A 24,181-nucleotide genomic window follows, 5' to 3' on the forward strand; every position below is an offset into this window, starting at 1 on the left:
GGGCAGGGGAAAGGGGGTGGGGGAAAGCAGGGGTTTGCCCCAAGATATGTCACCAGAGCCTGGCCCAGCACCACCACAGCGTCACAGACCCCAGGCACAGCACCACAGGCAGGGTCTTCATGGAAGGATGGTCCATGCCTGGGCTGTGAGTGGGACTGGGATGTGGGGGGGTCTGGGTTGTGAGTGGGATCGGGATGTGAGTGGACTTGGGTGGGTCGTGAGTGGGTCCAAGCTGTGAGCAAGTCTGGGCTGTGGGTGGATCTGGGTCGTGAATGAGACCAGGCTGTGAGTGGGTTTGGGCTGTGAGTGGATCTGGGCTGTGTGTGCATCAGGGTTTTGAGTGGGATCTGGCTGTCAGTAGGACCAGGCTGTGAGTGGGTTTGGGCCGTGAGAGGGTCCAGGCTGTGAGTGTGACCCGGGTGTGAGCAGATCAGGGCTGTGAGCAGGTCTGGGCCATGAGTGGGACTGTGCTGTGAGTGGCTCTGGGTTATGAGTGGGCACAGGCTGTGCATGGTGTGTGTGGCCTGTGAGTGTGTCCAGTCTGTCAGTCCAGCCCGTGAGCGGGTCGGGGCAGGGATGGGACCAGGCTATGAGTGGGCACGGTGGGCACAGGCTGTGTGTGGTGTGCGTGGGCTCTGAGCGGGTCCAGTCTGTGAGCCCACGCTGCGAGCGGGTCAGGGCTGTGGTGACACCAGGCTGTGAGCGCGTCCCGTGCCCCGCGCTGCCCCACACCACGACCAGCTCCCCCCGTCCCCCGGTGGCCCTCGCCGGGTCCCCCCTCGCCCCCGCTCCCCCCGGCCCCGGCCGCGCCCTCCGCGGCCCACCCGGGCCGGGCCCCGGTGAATCAGCACGGGCGGGGCCCGGCGGGGCGAGGGGGGCGGGGTCCCGCCGCGAGGCATCACGGGAGATGTAGTCCTTGCAGTGCAGACAGCTCAGGGTAATCCCAGTACCGTCCCCGCCCAGCGGACTCCATCCCCCGCCGTGCCCCGCGCGCGCGAGGGGTGGGCGGGGCGGCGAAGAGGGGCGGGGCGGGGCGGGGCGCGCGCAGGGGGGTTGTGGTGGCCCGCGGCGCGCGCACAGCACCGGGCGCAGCCGCCGCCGCCGGAGCCGCCTCAGCCGCAGCAGCGCCCAGACCGCCGCGCCCGCCTGTCCTCCTCTTCCTCCTCCTCCTCCTCCTCCTTCCTTCCTTCCTTCCTTCTTCCTCCTCCTCCCGGAGCCCGCAGCCTCCTCGCCCCCTTCTTCCCCCCTTCCCGGACCCCGCGAAGATGGTGGACCGCGAGCAGCTGGTGCAGAAGGCCCGGCTGGCCGAGCAAGCCGAGCGATACGACGACATGGCGGCCGCCATGAAGAACGTGAGTCCCGTCCCGCGGCCGTCGGGCTTCCCCCGCTCACACACACACACACACACACACACACACATACACACATACACACACACACAGACAGACGCGCACACAGCTCCTCCTCCTTCTGCCGCCCCGCGCCCTCCCCGCGTGGCCCCCGCGGTGGGTGGGGGGGCTCGGGCGGGGGGGGGCCGCGGGGGTGTGCGGGCCCCGGCCCCTCGCCCTCCCGACACCCCCTGCCTGGGTCCCGTTCCCGTTGTCTTTCCCCGCGCAGGGATGCTCTGCTGTTCTCCCGATCTCCGTCCCCTGCCCTAGAGCCCCCCCCCCCGCATCCTCTCCCCTGCACTAGAGCCCCCCATCCAGCGCCCCCGCATCCTGCTCCCTTGTTCTGGGGCTCCTCCCCTAGCCCCCCGCACCCTGCTCCCCTGCCCGAAACACCCCCCATCATCATCTCCCTTGTTCCGGCGTCCCCACCCAGTCCCACATATCCCCCTCTCTCTGCCCTAGAGCCCCCCCTTCATCCTCTCCCGTATTGTGGGGCCCCCTCTCAGCCCCACACATCCCCTTCTCTCTACCCTAGAGCCCTCCCTTCTTCCTCTCCCCTATTCTGGGGCCCCCACCCAGCCCCACACATCTCCCCTCTCTGCCCTAGAGCCTTCTCCCCATTCTCCCCCTGCCCTAAACCCCCATGCATTGCCTCCCCTGCCCCTCTCTCCTGTTTAGCTGCCCCCTGCCCTAGAGCACCCCCACATCATCTTCCCTGCCTTAGAGCCCCCACGCATTGCCTCCCCTGCCCTGCAGTCCCCCAACATCACCTCCCAGCCCCATCCCCTCTGTCCCCCCACACCAGGCTCCCCTGCCTGCCCCACACATCCTCTCCCATGCCCCCCTCCCTGCCCTGCCCTGCCCTGGGGGGGCAGAGGAGCCAGCCCGGGGGTGTGGTGCTCCCTGGGGGGGTCACACCGGCTCGGGTCCCAGCGGGGGGAGGCAGTGGGGGACCCAGCAGGGGGGTGTGGGGGGGTTGTGTTCACACCTCTTCCCGCTGCTAAAATACCTCCCCGTGCATCCCTTCCCACGCGTGGTCATTGGGGCTGGTGTGTGCCCCTGACCCCAGAGATCAGGGGCCCTTTCACTGCCAAAGCCCTTATTTTTACTGCTCTTGGTTGGAGATTTATGAATTGAGTCATGTTGTATTCATTTCACGCTCTTAAAATAAAGACTCTGCATATAGCAGGCTGATCTGATTTGTGACACTGAACGCTCCCCTTCAATACTGACATTTTGACAATATAAGAAGGGAAAAAAAAACATATCTCTGATCTGATCTCGCAAACAAAGCAATCGTGGGAGGCAGGATCAAGTCATTCCAGAAGATTCTGCATTTGTCATATTGCAGAGAGGCTAGACTGGGTGGAGGGAGGGAGGGGGTGCTTTAAAGGGGAAAACTGTTCTTTATGTTTGTCTTCTTAGTCAGGTCTGAACCTTTGCTGGGAGCTGGGGTGTCCTCCCCGGCTGATGAAAAGTGAATGCTGATCTGGGAATGTCGCAGTCTGCCGTGGGTGCAGCTCTGTTTGCCCAGATTGCACCATTTTGTCAATAACCTTGCATTTATCAAACAGACAAAACTGTCACAGCCCGAGCCCAGGGAGGGAGGAGATGTCTTATCAAGGAATGAAATACGGATAATCGGGATGAGATATTATCACATTAAACCAGCCGGGCTGTCCCTCTGCTGCACTGTGGCTTTTATACCATTTTCTGATAGCGGCATCTATTCATTTTAAAGCCAAGCCTGCTGTGTGAGCAGATCCTACAGCTCATTTCCTACGGATAATACAGCCGCCGTGACAAAGCCAGCAGGGATCTGCCTGGGACACACAGCCGTGTTGCAGTGTGAATTTCCCTAACCTGCTTACCCGGGCTGGCTGTTCGAACCCAAGGCGTTGCTAGCGATCATATATACGATTTTTCCTGCCAGTCCTTACAGGCCCTGGTGAAACAGTAACCCGGGCTAACGCCGCTTATCAGCTGCCGTGTAGTTTGGCCGTAAGGAAACGATTCCCAGCGGGAGCGCTGACGCCTCCCGTCACCGGCAAACAAAAGGCAGAGCTTTGTTCTTCATTCCTGCACCGCGCTGCCCGAACCCCGGCACGGCCGGTCCGGCGGCGGCGGTGGGCATGTCCCAGCCGGTTATCCGTGTGCCTCCCAGCCCCCAGCCCCGGTTGTGCGGGAGGCTGATGACCTCGCACTCATTTCCGTAGCAACGCCTAGTGATGTCATATGCCATGGTCCAAGCTGCAATGCACCCAGGCGGTAGCAGAGAGCATGCGGGCTGCGTCTGGCGAAGGTGATGCAGAGCCGTCCTGCCCTCCAAACCGAGCCCTCCTCCGCCTGCTTCCCTGGCACCCTGCTGAGAGATGAAGGATGGCTCTCCTTTAAAACCTGCCGTGGGAATGGTGGGCATAAAAAAGGCTCGTTTTCCTGCAGCTTGGTCTCATGGGTGGTGATGTGGGGCAGCTAAGTGGGTTGTTAAGCCTCAGCCTTGCCTGCTTGGGAGACTGTGCTGAATGCCTGTTTTAATGGTTTGACATGGAAATGGTGTGCTGGGGCTCTTGCTGTCTGCTGATTCATCCAGTGATGTCCTGGTTCACAATATTTTCTCTTAAATAATATTTATATGTAATAAGTTCTAGCTCCTTCCCTCCTGCAAGTGCCAGCTGCCAGTGCTCCTAATTGTCCTACCTGCAGTCATGTTGCTGCTGTGGGAGCAGGATGCTCCTCCAGCCCCCCAAAGGGACAGGTTTACTGTGGGGTCTCAGTAAAACACAACAGATGGTCGCATTGAGTACCAGAGGTGATGCCACAGCTGGGAAGGGTGTGGGGGCCAGACCCATTGATCCAGGGTATGGCTGCATGACCTTGGTCATGTCCCTTGTCACCTCAGCGCTGTCTGGGGGTACTGTCATCCCTATAAGGTGTTGGGGGGCAGGAAGGCTCTCTGCTGGTCCCCAGGGTGGTGGTTGTGCCCACTGGTCAGGCCTTGGCCTTGCTTGCTGGGGTTTCACTGCCTGCAGTGCCAGTGGGTGAAGCAAGATGCATTTCTGTCTGGTTCAGCTTCAGGAAGAGCTTTACTGCCTGACCTCATGCCAGAGCTGGGGATCGATATCCATTAGCTGGGGAGACTGGTGCTGCTGGAGGCTTTCCGGAGGTGGAGCCCTGCCAAGCCCCTGGCTGGTGCTGCCTGGGGAGCAGAGCATGTGCCTGCCTGTAGACCTTCAGGGTGGGGGGATGTGCAAGTGAATGAACATGATTACAGTAACTTTTACAGGAAATAAGTCACCTTTAAAAAGGGCGAGGGAAGCATTTTTACATTGCACCTATGTATGATGTAGGTGTGGGACCGTATGGCAGAGACCTGGGATCCCCTGTGAGGGGAACACCTCACTTGACTTTGGGGACCCAACCTCTGCAGAGGGTGATGCTGTGCTGTATGTGAGGACCATCATCTGTGGTGGATGTGGAGGGGGGAACTCTGGAGATGCCAGAAAGCAGATGGCTGCTCCAAGCTTTAGACACCACAACTCGATGCAGTAAATGGCAGTTGTGGGTGGAGGATGGGGAATTGCAGGCCTTCCCTGGCATGGGGTATGTGGGCTTCTGCCATGTTGGTCACCAGCCAGGCAGGTTATCACCCCCCACATCCAGTGACCAGGTTAGCACAGATAGTGGGGCTTCACACAGACAGCAGGCTTGCCCTTGGAAAAAGGGGTAGTAACACAAACCCATCGTCCTGGAGGGTCCTGTGGGAGTGGAGCAGGGTTGATTAGCTGCTTCTGCTTCGCAGCATAGACAGACAAAAGGGTGAGGTGGAAAGGCTTCTCCAGGAGGAGTGCTGGGCAGACCATCTGTGATGGTGGGAGGGGAGCAAGGAGCACGAGCTGCTGTAGTAGCACTTCCCAGGGGGCCTGGAGAAGGCTTTGGAAAAACCATTTCCAGTGTTGAGGTGAACGTTGCAGTCATTTGATGTCGGCATCGAGTGACTGCATCAATGTTCTTGCCACCGCCCCTCGTACAGGTGTCTTGAACCCTGCTCAGCCTCCTGGTGCCTCCTGGGTCACCAGTGGATTGCAATGGTGGTAGGGACTTGAGACAGCACAACTGATGAGCAGGGAGTAGGGCTTCTTTCGTGGAGGTCTGCAGGGTCAGGACAGGAGGGTGGCTGTCAGGAGCTCCTGCCCTTCCCACCTTGTAACGCTTCATGGTACATTGGAGGGGTAGCAACGTGCCCTGTACATGACTGCCATGGGCAGTGCACCCACTCTTCAGCAGCTCAAACTCTTAGAAATTCCTCTTTGAGCTCCTGTTAAGTCCTTATCTATGAGTTTTAGGAAGAGTCACTGACTTATGAGACCATGCTCAGGATTTCTCTTTGTTGGCCACGTGTAAGAACCAGGTGTGGATTTGATTAGAAATAACTCTTCTTGAACTAAACTATGATGAAGAATGTAGCTGTTGAATCCTGTCTGAGTACATGGAAACAGTAATGCTCTTGGGCAAGGGCTTTCCAAGAGCTCTTGGATGATTTGGGCTTGGCCTGTAGATCTGTTGGATGATGTCTAGCCATGAAAGTGCAATAAAGGTTAGTGGGAGTTGTCTTGAATTTTTTTAATTTGGGGTTTTAACCTTTATTGTACTGCTTCTCGTGAGTAAAGATGGCTGGCTCACAGGAGACTCCATTTTTTTGGTACACCAAGTAAGCTCCATAATGGCCATGGATAAGCCCTATCTGCCCAACCTGCATTCACAAGCTGATCCCAAAATTGCTCCCTGGAATAGACTCTGTGGACACTAATGATGTGAACTTGGGCTTGCTAGAAGCTTCAGGAACAGCAATTTAGGGGCAACCACAGAGCTTCACCTCCGGAAGTGTTTTCTGGATTAAAAACTCTTGTGCCTCTGGAACGTTGTTCTTGGCTTGTCTCATCTGACCTGGATGATGTCTTTGGCATCCTTTTAGCAGTTCTCATGGATGGTGCTTGCAGGAGCAGTGAGGGCTATCCAAAAAACTGTTATATATCTGCTGGGATTTGGATTGTGATCAAGGGAGATGAGGAACATGATTCTTCTTCACTTTCTGTGGCTGGTGGAATTAAGATTTTCCTTAATTTGAGGACCCCCAGCATATTTTTTCCTCTTTGCCATCTCTTCTTCGCTGTGTATTACTGAACCACTTCATTCTAAGCTCTTCTCTTGTACCTGGGCCAACAGCATTAGGGCTGGTCAGGAGCGTTCTCAGCTTGGCTTTCCAGGTAGGAATAAGAAGTCTCAGCCTTGCAGAGCTTAAGATCAGGGAGGTGGAGTAAGAGCAACATAATGGTCCCCAGTAGCCTATGGGGAGGCCTGGGCTGGGCCAGGGCTTTGTTCCCAGGCTGGTGAGTGACCCCAAGGTGACAATCCTAAGGAAAAGGATTTTTCAGAGCCTGATATTTCTACTATCTCTGGAGAGCCTGTATTTAGGAATGGAGCTGTGACTCTTGAGGATACAAGGAGAAACATGGCTCAGGGTGCAGCTGATGGAACAGGGACTGGAGAAGAGAGTGGTAGCCATGACTTGACATCTGGGGAAACCTCCATGGATGGTGACACATCTGGCAGGGTCCAAGGCACCAGTTCTATGACTGAGCTCTTCAGCTTCTATTTGGAGCAGCTTCATGCCAAGTAAACCACGTGCAAACAAATGCACAGAAGTTGTATGTATATATTTAGGAAAAATAAAGAATCCAAGCTTTTGTGTGTTCAACTGCCAGTGCTTGAGTAACCAGCTGCTTCTTGGGAGGTGGCTTTGTCTGAGCTCAGACATGTCCTTGGCTGTGGAGCGCTGCTGGACTTGTTGGTGCTGCTCCTCTGCCTTGGCAGAGGTGAGTCGGGAGCTCAATTCCAGTTTGGTAGGGAAGGGCAAAGAGGACTGTCAGACTGGTTCAGACTAGAGCTGGCTGCTTGGTGTGTCCCAGCCAGACTGCTCAGGGGCAGGTATGGAAGAAGAGGCATTGGAAAATGCCTACAGTGTGACCCGAGGGAGCCTTTCCTCAGGTGAGTCGATGCCTGGGGCATTTAGGGCTCTGCCTTGTGCTGTTCTGCCCAGTTCTACCTCCTGAGCTGTGACTGACAGCGAAACACGAGTGCATATTGGAATAACTGCAGTACAAAGCACAGTGGAACAGGATTTGCCTGGCTTCTCAAGCACTTCTCCAGTCTTGGTGGGATGCAGGCATCATCTTCCACCTCACTGTGGCAAAGCTGTGATGTGGGGCTGAGGTAGCTGATGCACCCTTGATGCTTCCAAGTGTTCTATGCTTCAGTACTCTGCAGCTCAAGACAGCTTTTTCTGAAGCTAATGCTGTTACAAGCATTCCCATGCTAACTGCTTAGGAGCCAGCTTAGACCTTCCTTCCTTCGCTGGCCAGGCCTTTATCATTTCTTTCTGGGAGGCTGAAAGCCTTCAACAACTTCTGTTCTTTACTGGAAAGGTAACTAGCCTAACTAGTCCTTGGCTGAAGTCTCACTCCCTCCTGTTAGAGTCACGTGACTGCAGAGAAATGGCAACTGCCATTTTTGGAAAATGGCAACTGCCATTCAGTTCATGGCAACTGCCTTGTCTGGAAAGCAAAATTTGAGTGAAAACAGTAGTATTTAGTCCATTCTCTTAGTGATGGTCACCACTGGAAGGCAATAGCTTGGAAACCAGCTAAAACAAAGGGAAGTAGTTGTGGATTTGTCACTGTGCTGGTGAAGGTACAGTGGCTTTGTCTTTCAGCCTCTGAAACCTTGACTTGAGAAGCTGTTCAGATAAATGGCTGTGGTTCACTTCATGCTGCTGGTACTGAGATAAAATGCGCTGCCAGGCTCTGTCTGCGCTCCTGATGGTGCAGCTTTTGGTCACTGCAGGTGGGGACACTCTTCTTTCCCCATGGAGACAAAATGGCTTTGTGGGAATGCAGCCCATGGCTTGCAGAGTGCTGTCTGAGGGCACTGAGCATTCACTCACGGGGGGTGGAGGAGCCTGTGAGGGAGCACAGTGGTGAAAACGTGGGCTGTGCATCAGCACTGCTGAGGTCCCTCCTGCTCTCTGCTGCTGCAACCTCCCACCTCCCACATCCCTTTGGGCAGCTATGGGGGCCTTGGTCTGGAGCAAGCAGGAAAGGGGAAGGATGTGGACCCACAACCAGCTGACTGTGGGGTTTGTGTGACTGGGTGGTGTGTCAGCTGCACACAGACAGTGCTGCCACAGCCAGCTTTCTCATATTTCTTCCCCTGGCTGCTTGATGTTATGAGCAAAGTCCCTCCTCCCATCCTAAAATGCAGGAAAATGGGGACAAAATGACTTTCATTCTGCTCTTTGGGCTTGACTCCTCGCTCCAGAGTCCAGATGTCAAGATGCTGGATTCCCACCCCTGGCTCTGGGGGAGGAGCTTGGCAGCAGGATGGCTTTGTCCAGCTTCTCTGAGTGCACAATGACAGCCAGCCCGAGCTGCTGCATCTCTCCAGCCTCTCCAGTGGGCTGAAGCCCTGGGAGCTGCTGGGGCTCGATCTTCACCTTGGTTGCAGTGCTGGTTTACTTGGTGGGGTCTGGAAACACTGGAAATAGTAAATTCTGGAAAATGGAGCTGAAATGATGAGGCAGCAATCCTCGGGCTGCAGGGAACACTGACAAGACTGTCTCAAAAGCAAAGCCTTCATGTAACTGGCAAAACAAAAGCCTTTGTCTGCCTATTTAAGGGCAAACTTCCCCCAGTGTCAGGTTTTTCTGTTCTAACCCAGATGTAGTCACATCTTGGGCATGTCCCAGCACATGCTCAATTAGGTATTAAACAAACCTGATTTTTGGTCCCAAGCTACTGATCTAGTGACCAAGGGTAGTGCATTAGTTAATAGCAGTAGGAAAGTAACTAGAGAACATGTCGCTGATGATGGCGTGAGATGCCCTTAAAGTGATCCCCAGATTAGGGATTAGAGTACTTAATGTTTTTCTTCTATAAAGGAGATGTTGGAATTGAGTCCGTCCATGGGTGTTTGAGGCAGCTGCACTTGGACGAGTCTGCAGGGACTCCAAGTACAAACCATTCCTTAATTGTTTGCAAATTCCCTCTGATCTTGCTGGATGGGTTGGCTTGCTTGGTACGTATCTTTGCTTACGTACCGGGCAAAGCTACGTGGCATGTCACTGTGCTTCTGATTCCTCTCTGAGAGTTTGAGCCTGGTTTCAGCAAGGCTCTAGGAAAACATCAGTGAGAAGACTGGGCTTCAGTGCTAATGAGGCTGCTGATGGACACGTTGTTTGGACAGTTGTGGTGCTCAGGAGCGTAAAGTTTATTAATAGTAGGTGGAGAAGCTGTTGCTGTGCCATGTGCTAACAGACATGCTCGACAATTGCTGTGGGAGATCTCTACTTGTAAAAGACTAATGCTTAGTATTCAGCAGTGAATGAGAACTTGGGGAAGATTAACAGCCTTTGATTTACACCCAGCTGGGGCAGGCGTTGGAGCTTTGCCTGTTTATGCTGTTGGGCTTTGTTACTTCATTACCTTGAAGGTGGGAGCTTGGCTTCTTGCATTTGGTGGTGTCAAGACATCAGCGCCCAAGGGGGTTCTGTCACCTGTGATGAACTGAGATCAAATCTGTGGTGTGGTAGTCCCTTGGGCTTCAAAAGAGGGCTGGGAGGAGATGGCTGGAGCCAGGCAAGGGTAGTTAAACCCACAGTTGGATCTAGGATAGTAAAGTGACCCTCCTTGTAATTTAAAATTGGCTGCAGTGCTCCAGAAAGTTGCCAAAGCAAAAACTTGACTATCTTCTGTTCTGCAAGTTCATTTAAGAAATTAAATAAAATCGTCTTTGGTAGAGGTGTGTGAGATCAAGCCTGAAATCCCTGAAGCAGTGGGAGGGTAAGGCACATCTGGAGGGATAATCACCTTACTCATGGAGGCAGAAATCAAACCTGTCATGGAGCTGGCATGCTGGAGTCCACCTGGGTGTTCTGGGAATTCTCTTGCTTAATCTGGCAAAACACATTTGAGACACCAAGGAACTGTTGGATCTGCAGACCAAGAGACCTAGAACAAAAATCTTGTGAGGGTTTTTTATTAATATTTCCAGAACCCTACCTTGATGTGCAACAAGCAGAAGTTCACAAAGTGTTTGGGGCAGTGACAGAGTGGTTAAAAATGGATGTGGTCACTGCAGGGAGTTTTGCATGGCTGCAGCTTCTCCCATTTCACCCTTTGGAGCAGCAGCTTGCAGCTGCCATGGCAGAAGTGGCTCTGCCATGCCAGCAACCAGGAATTGCCAGGTTCGTCCTGCTCCAGCAGACCTTGGGAGCAGACCTTCCCAGCAGCCAGAACTTGCTCTCAACCTTTCTGAGCGTGTCCTGTCCATGACCCCTCATCTCTCCTTTCTCTGCTTGGCTCAATTGAGTAGAGGTCATGGGCACAGCATAACGCTGTCATTTTTTGAGCCCCTGATTAAGGACCAGCCCTGGCACTTGACTCTGCAGGGAGGATTTGATGATCTGGTGGCAGGATTCTTCCTGCCTGGCAGTGGGGCTGGAGGTGAGCAGGAGAGCCCTAAGATCTCAGCCAGATTAGTACTCTTAGAAGCTGTGAGGTAAATCTTTAAGCAGCTCATGCTCCCAACAGCACTAAACACCCTTCCCACATGCAACTTGGTGCATTTATCTAGAGTGTCCCTGCTTATGTGCTGGAGTCCCTGGAGTTCTGTCTAGTTTGGGTTGTTTTGCCATAAATTGGAGGGGATAAAAAAAAGTCTCTGTGTTGACCAAGTCTTAAGACTCTAGAAATGACCAGTGGCCATCCCATGGATGGCTGCTTCAGCTCAAAAGCCTGTGAGTAAATGGACTCTTCTGAGGAATAATACTCCAGTGGAAATTTAAAAAAAAAAAAATCAAGTCTTTAAACCTGTACAGAAATGCTGCTGAGGAAGGAGCTGCAGTTACTCTTGAAAAGCCCTTCAGCTCACACCTGGAGAAGCTTGATGCAGCCCAGAAGAGCCTATAGCAACCATGAATTGCCATTCTCCTTCCAAAGGGATCACTGGATCAACTCTGAGCTTGGGTGTGCTTCAAGGGCACATCCAAGCTCTCAAGCCAGTGGTGTGCAAAGTCCTGGTCTTCCATGTGCTTTGCAGAAAGCTTGGAGAAAAGGCCTGTCAGCAGGGGACAGAGCAGCTAATCCAAGGCAGGAGAACTCCCCATGTTGCTGGATGATGGAGAAGGGTGATGGTGATCTTGGGCTGCTGCTGAGGCGCTCGGAGAAACGCAGCAGTGGGCAGATGATACTTGCCAGCCTGCCATATCCCAGGGAAGGAATAGCTTGGCATCCCTTCTGTTGCTTTGTAGTTAGCAGGCAAAGGTGCTGGTATCCCATCTGCTGGAGACCGTGTGATGAGCCCTTGAGTGACAGTCCTCTGAAGTGCCGGGACTGATGTGGTTGGACTTGCTGCTCTCTCCATCTGGTGGCTGGAAGGCACTAGGCCAACGGAGGTAGATTATTTTTCCTGAGAGTTTTTAATAAGTACAAGGCAGGTAGTGGCAGCAAGATGGTGAAACAAGTTGTCCTACAGCCAGTTTTCATCTTGTTTAATAGCCTGTCACTAAGGCTAACAAGAATCTGGGTGTTAATAAGGAAGACAAGAAAACTTGGGCATAATTCCTTCCTGGCTTAAAAAGCACACACTGGCTAGAGGAGCAGCTCCTGTGCAGTGCTAACTCAGAAATGATTTGTAGCTCCACACTTTACATGACCCTGGGAGGCCAGGATTGTTCCTTCCAGTTGGTTATTGGGATGTGTCTGGGCTGGTCTTTGTCAACAGGGTCTAGGAATGTGCCTGGAAGGCAGGGGGATGCTTCCTCCGTGGTTGCCTTATCTCAGAAGCTGCAGATGAAGTCGGTGAGGCAAATCAATGGCACCCAGGTATTCTGCAGCAGGAGGAACCGGAGCCGTTAGACCGAATGCTGGGACTGCAGCGCTGCAGATAAGGGCTGGTACACAAAACGCTGCTGCCAGACAGAATGGAGCAGCTCAGAGCTCTGCTGCTCTCACTGGTTTTCTCACCTTGACTCCCTTTGACCTTTTATGTGCAGAAATGACCCAAGTAGTTGAAACTTGCTTTTTTTCTCCAGCTGAAATCCATCATGGCCACACTGAAACTGGAGTAGGAGGAGTGCAGGCCCCAAGGACTGATCAAGCCTGAGTGCAGTGTGATGACATTCACCTTGGCTTAAGTAGCTGTTAAGCTATAGAGGCCAATGAAATAAATGAGCTCTTGGTTTTCATGTCTCCCAGTTTGAAGACTTTGCCTTGGGTGGTTCAAAGTCGCCTTAAGTAATAAAGGCTGCAGAGTGGGATGAAAGCCGCTGTTAACTGTAGGAATATGCAGAAATCCTAATCAGTGTCTGGGGTGCCTGAGTAGCCTCTGAGATCCAGTTGGGCTACAAGCACCAAACAGTCTGTGCAGACACTGGTCCTTGAGGCACTGGGAGCAATTTGAAATGTGGCAGAACCATCCCATGTGCCGTCAGCCACTGTCCTGTGATGGGAGCTGGCCCAGCCAGCTTGAAAAACGGGAACTAACAGGTGATTATTCATAGTGAAACAGGCAATGGAGAAGGCAGTGGGGAACTTGTGTCTGCCCACAGCCTGCGTGTGCTTGCCTGGGATGAGAGGAAGGGTTCAACCTACAGCCCAAAATCCCCCGTGTCATGCCGAGATAAAACACGAGCAGAGAGGACAGTGGAAGGGGCCAGCAAGGAGAGAAGCAGTTACGGTGTGACTTCCACTTTGGAAGTACGACATGGGGGCGAAGGCTGGGCAGCAGGGGAAAAGAACCCAAACCAATCTGGCAAGATTTTAGATTTAGGTCTAGTTTAACACACACCTGCTTTGCCAAAGTAGGACAGTGCTTAAGAAAAGCATCTTTCCGAGTGCTGCGATGGTGTCGCAGGACAGCGCGCGGGGAGAGGCTGTTCTTGACAAGGTTGTGCAACATCGAGTTGTGACTGTCATCAAGACACAGGGTAATGGTGTCATTTTGATGTGCTTGAGGGCAGCCATTTCTTCAGAAGTTAGAGGGAGCTGGGGACAGAAAAACCAGGTGGCGTCTCTGGCACGTCCTTCCAGAATGACAGGCTGCTGGAAGTGGGCTTGTCAGAGAATCATTAGGGTTAGATAAGACCTCCAAGATCACCAAGTCCAACCTTTAAGCAATCCCCACCTTGTCAACTAGGCCAGAGCACTGAATGCCACACCCAGTTGTTTCTTGAACACCTCCAGGGATGGTGATTCCACCACCTCCCTGGGCAGCCCATTCCAATGCCTGACAGCCCTTCCAGTGAAGAAATTCTCCCTGTGTCCAACCTGAGTCTCCCCTGGCACAGCCTGAAGCTATGGGTGTTGGGGTCCCATTATGAGACAGCAGCTAGAGATGAGGGGGTAGATGGTGTGGCTGCAGATCATGAGTATTTATGTGCTGTTTGAGCCTGAAGGGGTTGCCTGCTGGTTGTTCTGATTGCCAGTGGCTTCAGATAAAGTAAGAGTTTTGGTGGTAGGACTAGACCAGAACATTGTTTCAAAAGCACATTTGTGTTCTAAAAAACAAAACAGAAAGGGGACCTTCAGGCCCCACTTCAGTGTGACTAATGAGCTGCATGTGAAGGAAAACAAGGTGCTTGCTGGGGTTTGTGTGGAGAGATAACAGACTTAATTACATGGTGCAGGAGCTGTAGATAGAAGAGAGGAAACACGAGTGCTGAGGAGGAGATGGATGTTGTGTATCCTGGTGGGAGAGGAGCTCTGGTGATGTTTAAAAGCTGTTCTCAGTGAACAGTTTGAGGTTCTCATGATAGTCTGTCTCTCTCCAGGAAAGCTTGGCTCTTTTGTAGGTGTGTGATGTCTTCAGGGACTGGGGATCAGAAAAGCAAGTGTTGATGATTATAACATGGGTTGAACTGTCAGATGTTGATGGTATTCTCCAGGGAAGCATCTCTGGGTTCCCTCAGCTTGCTGTGCTGTTTGCTTTAAGATAAGACATCAAAGCTAGGCAGGAGCCATAAATGGGTGGGCACTTAATGATCAAACTAAGTGAAAAGTGTGTAAGGATAAACAGGTAGAACTCAGTCCTGCGACGGATCTCCATGGCAGCCGCTGAAGGGTCCTCAAAAATGATCATTTCATGTTGTACTCACACCTACTGATGCATGGTGAGGAGTGGAGGGTGGGAGTCCTGGAATAAGCCCTGTAAGCAAACTAACCTGCTGCTGGCTGGGAGCAAGCCTTCCCTGTGGGTCTCACACAGGCCTGCTAATTAAGATGCTTCTGGAAAGAAGGTGCAGTAGGACCAACCCTTGGGCTTTTGGAGTTCACGTACCTTGACATTAGGGGCTTGTAAAGCTGTGCTTGCTCCCTGGCTGCTCTGTATGAGGCTGAGCCTTCCCTGGCTGCAATGTGATCCTTGGGCATGCCGGGAGCCTGCCAGGTTTTGGGCAGAGCGCTGAGTCAGAGCTCCAGCTGGAGTGGAGAAGTCAGGAAAGCCTTTTCCGAGACGGTGCCGCCTCTGCAGTGCTTTGTTGCAAATCAGAGGGCTCGGATTTGTACAAACCTCTGGACTCCCAAGCAGCAGAAATGTTAAACTTCCAGTAGTTTTTGTCCAACAGGAACTGTCGGAGTTTCCCTGTGGCTTTAGGGCACTTGAGTCTTGGTGGTGCAGACGCTGTGCCATCAAAGGCTGCGGGAACTGGTGAGACTGGAACTGGCAGTGTCCTCAAGCTCGGTGGTGGAACATGCCTCCCAGCCAGAGCAGGCAGTGTGGACTGCTCCATGCCAAGCTCCCTGCACTCCCTGGCCAGGTGTCTTTGTGCAGTGTGTGAAAGGTCAGGCTCCTGGCACTTGTGTTTTCCTTTTTTTTTTTTTTTTTTTCTGTTCCAAGATAGCTAAGAGTCTTACCCCTATCAAGTTTCCAGCATGTGGATTAGCTCTTTGTGCTTGGCCGTTTATGCCACATCCAGGGCTTGACTCTGTTTCAGCCACATGCATCTCCTGCCCTCTCTCCTCAGTCTCCAGGGGCACAAGGGTGAGATGAGGCTGGACAGTTACTGAGATTTGTGAAGCAAGTTCTGTTGTTCAGGGAAGTAAAACCCCAAACTGACTGAGCTTCCCAGAGAGCAGGTAGACCTCCAGCCAGAGGCTCATGGCTTTGTGCTCCTGCCAAGCCCTCCTATGCCAAAGTGAGATTTTCCTTTGGCTATTTGAAGTCTCTGACTCCATGTAACAGTGCTGGGAATGGCATCAGGGGACCTGATCAGGGTACTGCCCTTCTTCAGGGAAGTGAGACCTCTCCAGGGTCTGAGTTAAGAAGGGGGAGGGTTCTGCTCTCCAGAAGGGCTTGTAACATGACTGCTGCAGTGTGATCCAGGCCTGATGCAGGATGTTGCCTTATTGATGTTACATCGGAGGTGTTTCAGTGCAATACTATAAACTCAGTGCATTGAGCCTGCTGTTTAGCCTGTGGCTTGATTGAACTCATTTTGTGTTGGTATCCTGCTGTGAAAGAAAAAAATCAGCTCTGAAGAGGTTGCAGCAGCTCTGATCAGACAGAGGGCAGGGATGTCCTCAAAGGCAGCTGAACCTGGGATACATCTTTTCCACCTTCCACTGACTGATAAGGCAGCTAATAAGGCAGCTAAGTGTACCCTGCTGTCCAATATCTTGTGTCCTGGGCATCTTGCATTTTCTTCCTGCTGGGAATGCAAGTGCCAGATGGTTTTCTGTTCTTCCTCCCTCAGCTCAGTCACAGACTGAAATGTGTGGGACTGCAGCCTCTTCCCTTCCCTCTCCTAGTGCTGAGGGATGCAGTCCCTGTCCCCACCTGTGTTACACCTTGGCCATGTCTCTGCAGTGCTCCTTCCTGGGAGCCTGGATACCATTAGGAAGCAGTGACATGGTTAACGAGGCTCCCTTTCTGCTTTTGCAAGTTCCCTGTGAGCTCCCTGGGGGAATCTGCTGTCTCCACAGGTGTACCTTCCATCTGTCAGCCAGTTTGTTGAAAGGATTTTGACAGGCAACTTTCCTCCGTGATCCTTAATAGCTTCAAATTTAAAATGTTTATGGCAAAGCTAATCCCACGAAACTCCCTGTAGTTTTAATAAATCTATCCTCCAGCAAGACTCTTCTGGTGAGAGGAGGTAAATCTGCTTCTTCCTACAGTGATACATATCTGCAGACGTGGCTGTGGGGCAGCTTTGAATCACCTGCTTGGTCCTCACTTAAAAACTGGTATCTCTGCTCAGGGAGCACCTTGCTAAAAGCAAGACCTCATGGGGTTATCCACCTCCACAGCTTCTGTCAGGACTGAAGACTGTTGGAATCAGTGAGTCTCTTGTATGGCTGGGCACTCCATTTACAGCTGGAAGGCAAGAGAATAACTCAGGCCTGGGATTCCTGGATGTTCCTAGGCCCAAATCCCTCACTCAAAGCAGGACATCTTAGGTGGGGAGAAGACCCCGAGTATCCTGATCAAGCTTTGAATATCTCCAAGGACAGACAATCCATAGGCTCTGGGGCAGGGGGACACCTTTTTTGTGCTCCAGTGTCTTCCAAAGATGGCTTTAACCTCAGAGGATCTCTAATGTGTGTTTGTGCAGGTGTCACTCAGGGGGAAGAATGAAGGGAGTCATTCTGTAAAAATGCAGATCTCTAGAGACCTCTGCCCTCGCAGCACCAGGCAGGCTGGGGACAGTGTCTGAGTGACCTGCCATGGGTATTTCAGTTGTGGTCAGGCCTCAGTGCAGGAGCAGCGTATCCCAGGGATCCCAGGGCTGTGTGGTTTAACAGCTGTCGTTAGCCTGGCTGGAAGAGGGAGGGTGAGGGTTATTCTGGCACCGGGAGCTGCCGGATGGCCCGGGCATCGCTGCCCTGCTTACCTTGGGCGGGAACGCTGGGAGCTGCCTTGGCACCCTGCCCTGTGCCCCTTGTCCTGTGCTGCTGGAGGCTGCTGATAGTCACAGGAGATCCTGTCCCTGTTAACATGACACCCATTTCATTTCCCCCATCCCTCTACCACCTTCTACCCTTGAGCAGAAGCAGTTGTGCTGGTTTGCACTGTAAGACCCTCTTCCATACAGAAAGGGGCTGTTTGCTGTTCCCCTGCCAGGCTGTGGAGCAACACAGGTCCAAACAACAGCAGGGGTGGGAGTGGAGGCTCTTCTTGCTGCCTCTGCCTTGAGGAAAGAAGGAGAGGGGGTCCAGATCAGAGACTCTGCTTGCTGTGGGGAAAATTAAAGCTTAGCTGTAGCCTGGCTTTGGGCGGAGACATCAGCCAGAGCATGGCTGAAGAGCTGCAGGGGGAGTGAACGTTGTTGGAATGAGCAGGTCAATACCATGTGAGCAATTGTGAGTCATTCCAGGCCACTCAAGTGAGGTCCTGGGCTGGGCCATCCTCCACCTTCCAGCAGGAGCCGTTGGCCTGCTGATCCCCACCATAAACATGGTTATCTGGGTCCAGAGCAAACCTTGTCCTTACAGATCCTTGTGAGAGTGACTCAGTGTTTGCAGAAGCCTTTCACATCCAAACCATTACCTAATCCCTGAGTGCCGTGAGGAGGTTCACAGGTTCCTGCTCCGCTGGCCGGCTTCCCAAGTGGCCGTGCCCAGGGTGTGGATGTGGTGGGGCAGTGTGCTCCCAGGGCATGGGGATAACAGCCATGCCCAGACTCAAAGTGCCACTTGGCAGCTGAAACCATCCCAGTGGAGCCATTGTTGTGTCCTGTCTGCTCCAGGGGTGCAGAGACCCACACAGAGGGCTCAGAGTCAAGGGGGATGTGAGCCCTTCCTGCCCGTGAGGCAGGGCCATGAGGCGCTTGTCCAGAGGTGCTGCCCAGATGGCTCCACTCCAGTGTTGCGGGAGCTGGAATGGGATTATTGTGATACCAAGTGTGATGCTTCCAAGGTAACTGAGATCACTCTGTGCTGTCGTCTCCGTAATCCGTCTGTTGTCACAGCACATGAGGCAGGTGACGCTGTACATTAACACTGTAACCTCAGTGAGGAAAATCCCACCTGGGAAGGATGTACCCTCGCCATGTGAGCTCTTATGTCTTTATCTGTGCAGATGCCTGAGGCAGCTGTAGTTGTACCATCTATACATTCTTTGGGTGTCTTGGAAACACGGCCTGTGCTCATGGGAGGTGGAAGAGGTGAACACCCCATAGCTCTGGTGGTGTCAGTCCATGTGGCTAGCTCATAACCCTGGACCATCTTCTCCCTCTTGCTTTGACTGTCTCTCTCACCACATCAGAGCCCAACTCTCCTCCCACAGATGAAAGGCATCTCTTTCCTAGAAGATTTTTCTCATTCTGGAAAATGCCTGATGGACAATACTTCAAAATGAACCCACTCTCCTTTTTCATGGGGGACTGAACCACGGCGTGATTTCCCATCTGGCTCCCGCTGCAATGGGAGCAGATGCTGGATGACAGAGCAGGACTTTGCAAGCCAACTGCCTCCTGCCTCTCACTAGAGACTCACAGGAGCACCCAAGCAAGTGATGGGAGTGTCAAGTGACTGGGGCTTAACCCAAGTGTCTCTCTTGTCTCTCCCTCTCTCCATGCAGGTGACGGAGCTGAACGAGCCCCTGTCCAACGAAGAGAGGAACCTGCTGTCCGTGGCCTACAAGAACGTGGTGGGGGCACGGCGCTCCTCCTGGCGAGTAATCAGCAGCATCGAGCAGAAGACCTCTGCCGATGGGAACGAGAAGAAGATCGAGATGGTCCGTGCCTACCGCGAGAAGATCGAGAAGGAGTTGGAAGCAGTGTGCCAGGATGTGCTGAGCCTGCTGGACAACTACCTGATCAAGAACTGCAGCGAGACGCAGTACGAGAGCAAAGTCTTCTACCTGAAGATGAAAGGGGACTATTACCGCTACCTGGCCGAGGTGGCCACCGGGGAGAAGAGGGCGACCGTGGTGGAGTCCTCGGAGAAGGCCTACAGCGAAGCCCATGAGATCAGCAAGGAGCACATGCAGCCCACCCACCCCATCCGGCTCGGGCTGGCGCTTAACTACTCCGTTTTCTACTACGAGATCCAGAACGCGCCGGAGCAGGCCTGTCACCTGGCCAAGACGGCCTTCGACGACGCCATTGCCGAGCTGGACACCCTCAACGAGGACTCCTACAAGGACTCAACGCTCATCATGCAGCTCCTCCGCGACAACCTAACGCTCTGGACGAGCGATCAGCAAGACGACGACGGCGGAGAAGGCAACAACTAGACCCCCCGATGGACTGGCAGCCGCACGCTGATGCTAACTACTGCAGTCTTTATTTTTTTCCCACGAGTGGGGGGGGGTCAGGGGTGGGGGAGGGAAAGGGAGGGGACACCTTCCCAGGGAGGCCCCCACAACCTGTCTTTGATTGCCTCGTTGACATTTTTGCCAAAAACACCACTAGTGGAAGTCAGGCTGGCTGTGCTGGTATGGAATAGCAGCCTCACTGGCATATGGACTGTTCTGTAGATTATTAATACAAGTGGAGCTGTCTTTAATTTAACTTTATTGCTAGAAATAAAAGGGTTTTAAGACGAATTTGCGTGGATGGAATGGCCCTCGTTTTTAAGGAAAGCAACGCAAAAACATTAAAAAAAAAAAAGACGAAAACAAAACAAACAAAACCAGAAAAAAAAAAAAAAAAAAAGGGAGTTCTGTGGTTCCAGTAAGGCTTCGTGCGTTTGTTTCCGCAGTCCAGGTGCCGTGTGTGTCCGCACCACGTCACGGGGCGTCTCTCTGCAGCGCTCTGCCCGCCAGGGCGCAGCCTCAAATCCCCAAATTGAGAAGGAATTAAAAAATAAAACCGACAAAACCAAACAATTTGGGGCTCACAAAGCCCCGGGATTTAGGCCATCCAATCTTTTTTTTTTTTTTTTTTTCCCTTTTTTTTTTTTTTTTTTTTTTCCTCCTGTTAAGATATTTATTAGGGTAGCTTACAGTATTAACACTAAATTGCAGTTTACAGTGTTTCTACATTACAGCCATATGACATCAAGCCTTTGATTGTCTGTTTTTCTTTCTTTTGCTAGTTCTTTTGGCTTGCCTTCCTGAGCAGTCCTGGCCTGTGGACTGGCTTTAGCTATTCTGTGTCGCCCAAGGCAAGAAGATCACCCGCCCGAGGAACATCAAAGCTGCTCTAGTTTTTTGGTCAACAGCTTAACAGGTGCTTGGCTAGCGGCTGTTTCAACTATTTTAAGTCCACAGCAAAAGGTTTAAGAACTTAATTAGACAAGGGGGAAGTGTTTAAACTTAAAGAAAAAAAATGCCACTTAAATAAAAAAAAAAAATAATAAAAAAAAAAAATTAAAAAAAAATGAGCATTCAGGTCTGTATGTCATGTACTGTGTTTGGTATTTCAAAAGACCATCCTGGTTTAAGGTGCCACAGCTGCTTCCTCAGGGATTGCACTGCCATTTCACTCTGCCTGACTTTCTCCCACTGTACCATGAGGTTTGTCAGCAGATCTCCAGCACCCAGGCTCCCTTGTTTGTCACCAGGGAAGCCAGGTGCGTTTTCCTTTCTCCTGGGGAAGCTTGTGGTGTAATGAGTGAACTTCAGGAGCTTAGAAACTAATTTGGTAGAGAAATTCCTCAAGAGGAAGAGCTACAATCATAGACATTTCTATCCACCATCGGGAGCCCAGGAACTTAGTTCTCTTCTTAGCAAAATCTTTTCCAAGTCTGTCTGATCTGGCTGGGGGTGGGGGACGGGGCATCTGAGTTGCTTAGCAGGTAATATTTACCCCATTTTGAGTAAGTTTAGCTTTGATTTTGATTTTCCCATGGTTGTTGGAGGTTCACTGCTGTTCTCTGGCTCGCAGAGCGCTGCGCCCTGCGGCGCTTCACCCAACGCTGCACAGTGAGAGGAAACCGCACTCGTGCTTTTATTCTTTATTAAACAGTGGTCTGATTTTGGAAACAGGCTTTCATTGTCCCTTTGAGAGTCAGCCCGACACGGCGTCGTGGTGTGGCACACACGGCACAGCCGCTCCCGCTGCCGGGGTGTGCGGGGGGGACGCGGCTCCGGCTCCCTCCCCGCTGTCCCGAAGCCGCTGCCCGGCTCCCCGGGGAGCGAGCGGGGCCAGGCCGTGCTCAGCCCCCGGACGCTGCCCCGGTGGGGCTGGAATAGCTTTTTCTGGCCGGGATTCATCCACCCAAAGTCAGGCCCAGGCGCTTTGCAGGGATTTGGGGTGCAGCATCCCGCGGCGAGGGGCCCGCGGTGCCAGTGCGTGCCGGGACCGGGAGATGCTTTAGGCTTCTTACCTCCCTCTCATCGACCCCCGTGTCCCGTGAGCAGTGTTGTCCCAGCTGTACAATTTGGAAGTGATTTACTGGAATTACAAAACCTATCTTTTTTTTTTTTTTTTTTTAAATTACTACTCTTTTTGGCTTTTGCTCTGGCTGCTTTAGGAAACTTATGCAGGAGAGATGGCACAAGAGGGCTAAAAACGGAGTGGGGGTCAGGGACTTGATTTTTAAGCAGCTTGAATGGTTTCTTTCATTTTTTAAGAGATGCACTTGCCTATGATACTGTCTCTCCAGTGAAATGATTACTGCTCCATTACTCTATTGATACAATATTGTGCATGCTAGTGTCGTATTTCTATACAGTAGCTTGAAATTTATTAACTTATACTGTAGATGTTATGTATTCCTATGACAAAATAGTCTTCAAAAATTTTCTAAAGTTTTTTAATTTATTTTTCTTTCCTTTTTTTTTTTCGGGGGTAAAGTTTGCTCTACCAAATAGTGATCGTAACAAACTGATCTGTTATGGATGTTGCTATAGTGACATGCAATTATATATGATTTTGTTTTTAAAAAGGAAAAAAAAAAAAGCAAAAGAAAACACCAGTGTTAGCTTAATCTTAATGTCTGGTGTTCGTCATGGTGAAATTATAACTATTACAGTGTAGGAGAACAATGACTGTGTTCTTTGAATGAGCCTTTGTTTGTGCTTTTTGTCATGTTATGCAGTGAACTATTTTTAAGGTCTAATCAGTGATTATTTTTCCAACTCCGTGTTTCTGTAAGGAATTATTTCACACACGGACCATTCTTAGCAGTTTTTCCTCAGTGATGGAATATCATGAATGTGAGTCATTATGTAGCCGTCGTACATTGAGCAAATAAAACTTACAGATCTGACGTCAGCGCTGCTTAATTGTTATCGCCTGTGTCGAGTTTCTGGGGGCTCCGTGGGGTGGGGAGGGCTCGGGAACAGCCGGGTGTCTGATCCCGGGGGCCACCGCCCTTCCTCCGGCGCAGAGGATCCCGGCGGATTAAGGGATCACCAGGCTCCTTCCCGGGGCAGAGGCGAGGGAAGGTGGGAAAACCGCGGGGAGGGTTCCTGGATGCTCCCGTGGCCGCAGGGGTGGGTGTGTGGGAGCCTCCCACACCTCCCTCCCTCCCTCCCTTCCTGATGGTTTTCCGCCCGGAGCCACACGCGCGGTGACTCACGCTGTAAAAATACTCCCCTCCCCGGGAAACTATAAACGGAAAATGCGCCCTGACTCACGCGCCCTGCGAGGGATCCGGGGGTGCAGGGTGGACACCCCCGGGAAGGGGCTGGGAATAACCCCTGGGTGATGGCAAAGAGGGGCTGGGGGCTCGCCCAGCACCCCCACCCAGAGAGGGACACCCCGAGCCCCACCCCGGCGCCGTGGTGCTCCGACAGCCCCCTCACCACGGCTTTTTGGGAGGTGAGAGCCACTGTGGAGAGAGGGGAGGGGGCTGGGATGCTCCTGGAGGGGCTTCTCCCCCTGGAGACACACTCGGGCTGGAAAAGCCTCACACCCCCAGCACACACACATAGGGCCCCCCCAAGCACACAGGTGATCCCTTGGTAGCAGGAACTGACCCCAGGATTGTGCCTGAGAGCTGCCAAACTGCTCACCCCTGAGATTGCTGGGGCAGGGGGGATGGGGGGGAAGGGGTTCGGGGGGCACATGGAGCCCCCCAAGCCCAGAGAGGGGCCTCGCGGCCACGGGATTCCTCCCAGGTCACTGTCTGCCTCCGGGATGAGTCAGGGGGGATTAGTGGGATTTGTCGGAGTGGGAACATCGAAGGCCCTGGGCCTGACCTCAGCCATGTAGGGCCAGTCCTGCCCAGAGGCACGGGGGGCACTGAGGGCATGGGGGGCATGGGGCCAGCTGGGGCTGAACTCGAGACCACGACCCCCCTCTGCCCCAATGCAGCCCCCCAGTATGGCTGCAGCCCCTGAGCTGAACCCCTCAGCTGGCCCCTCACAACAGTGGGATGGAAGGAAAGGGGAGCACTGGATGGCAGGGCTGGGGCTCAAGGGACTGCATTGCTGGGGTTGCAGGGTCCCCAAGCAGAGCTTCTGCCCACAAAGCCCTTCTTTGCCCTCTGACCCCCCTGTGACCCAGAGGGGGGTGTGTGGGTGCTTGTTTCTCAGGGATGTCACCCAGGAGGGTGACACTGGGCTATGGAGACCCAAAATATTCTGATATTGGCTGAGAGCCAGCGTTGTGGAGACCAGGGAGGGTGAGACCCGGGGCATTTGAGCACCCTGAGGGTGCACCCAAGAGGGTGAGACTCTCTTGGCATTTGAGAGACCTGGGATGCAGGAGACCCAGGTTGTGGAAACCTGGGATGCTGAGCCTGGGATGTTGGAGACCAGAAATTTTTGAGACCCGGGATATAAAGACCTGGGATGCTGGAGGCTGGGATGTGAAGAGCTGAGATGAAGGAGACCTGGATGTGAGATATCCA

The 24,181-nt window shown here is 52.8% G+C and overlaps 1 protein-coding gene across 1 annotated transcript; it reads left to right on the plus strand.

Moving 5' to 3' along the window:
* Positions 1-1,052: 1,052 nt before the first annotated feature.
* On the plus strand, positions 1,053-22,599 carry YWHAG (tyrosine 3-monooxygenase/tryptophan 5-monooxygenase activation protein gamma). The gene is made up of 2 exons (XM_032707230.1): positions 1,053-1,352; positions 19,017-22,599. The coding sequence occupies exons 1-2, from the start codon at positions 1,266-1,268 to the stop codon at positions 19,671-19,673; spliced, it is 744 nt and encodes a 247-aa protein (XP_032563121.1). The 5' UTR covers positions 1,053-1,265; the 3' UTR covers positions 19,674-22,599.
* The last annotated feature ends 1,582 nt before the right edge of the window (positions 22,600-24,181 follow it).

Source organism: Chiroxiphia lanceolata, chromosome 20, assembly GCF_009829145.1.
Source record: "Chiroxiphia lanceolata isolate bChiLan1 chromosome 20, bChiLan1.pri, whole genome shotgun sequence".
Taxonomy (NCBI): Eukaryota; Metazoa; Chordata; class Aves; order Passeriformes; family Pipridae; genus Chiroxiphia; species Chiroxiphia lanceolata.

Coding starts and splice junctions, on each gene's coding strand:
- YWHAG (XM_032707230.1), top strand. CDS start 1,266: ATGGTGGACCGCGAGCAGCTGGTGCAGAAGGCCCGGCTGGCCGAGCAA. Junction 1,353..19,016: donor TGGCGGCCGCCATGAAGAAC/GTGAGTCCCGTC, acceptor CTCTCCATGCAG/GTGACGGAGCTGAACGAGCC.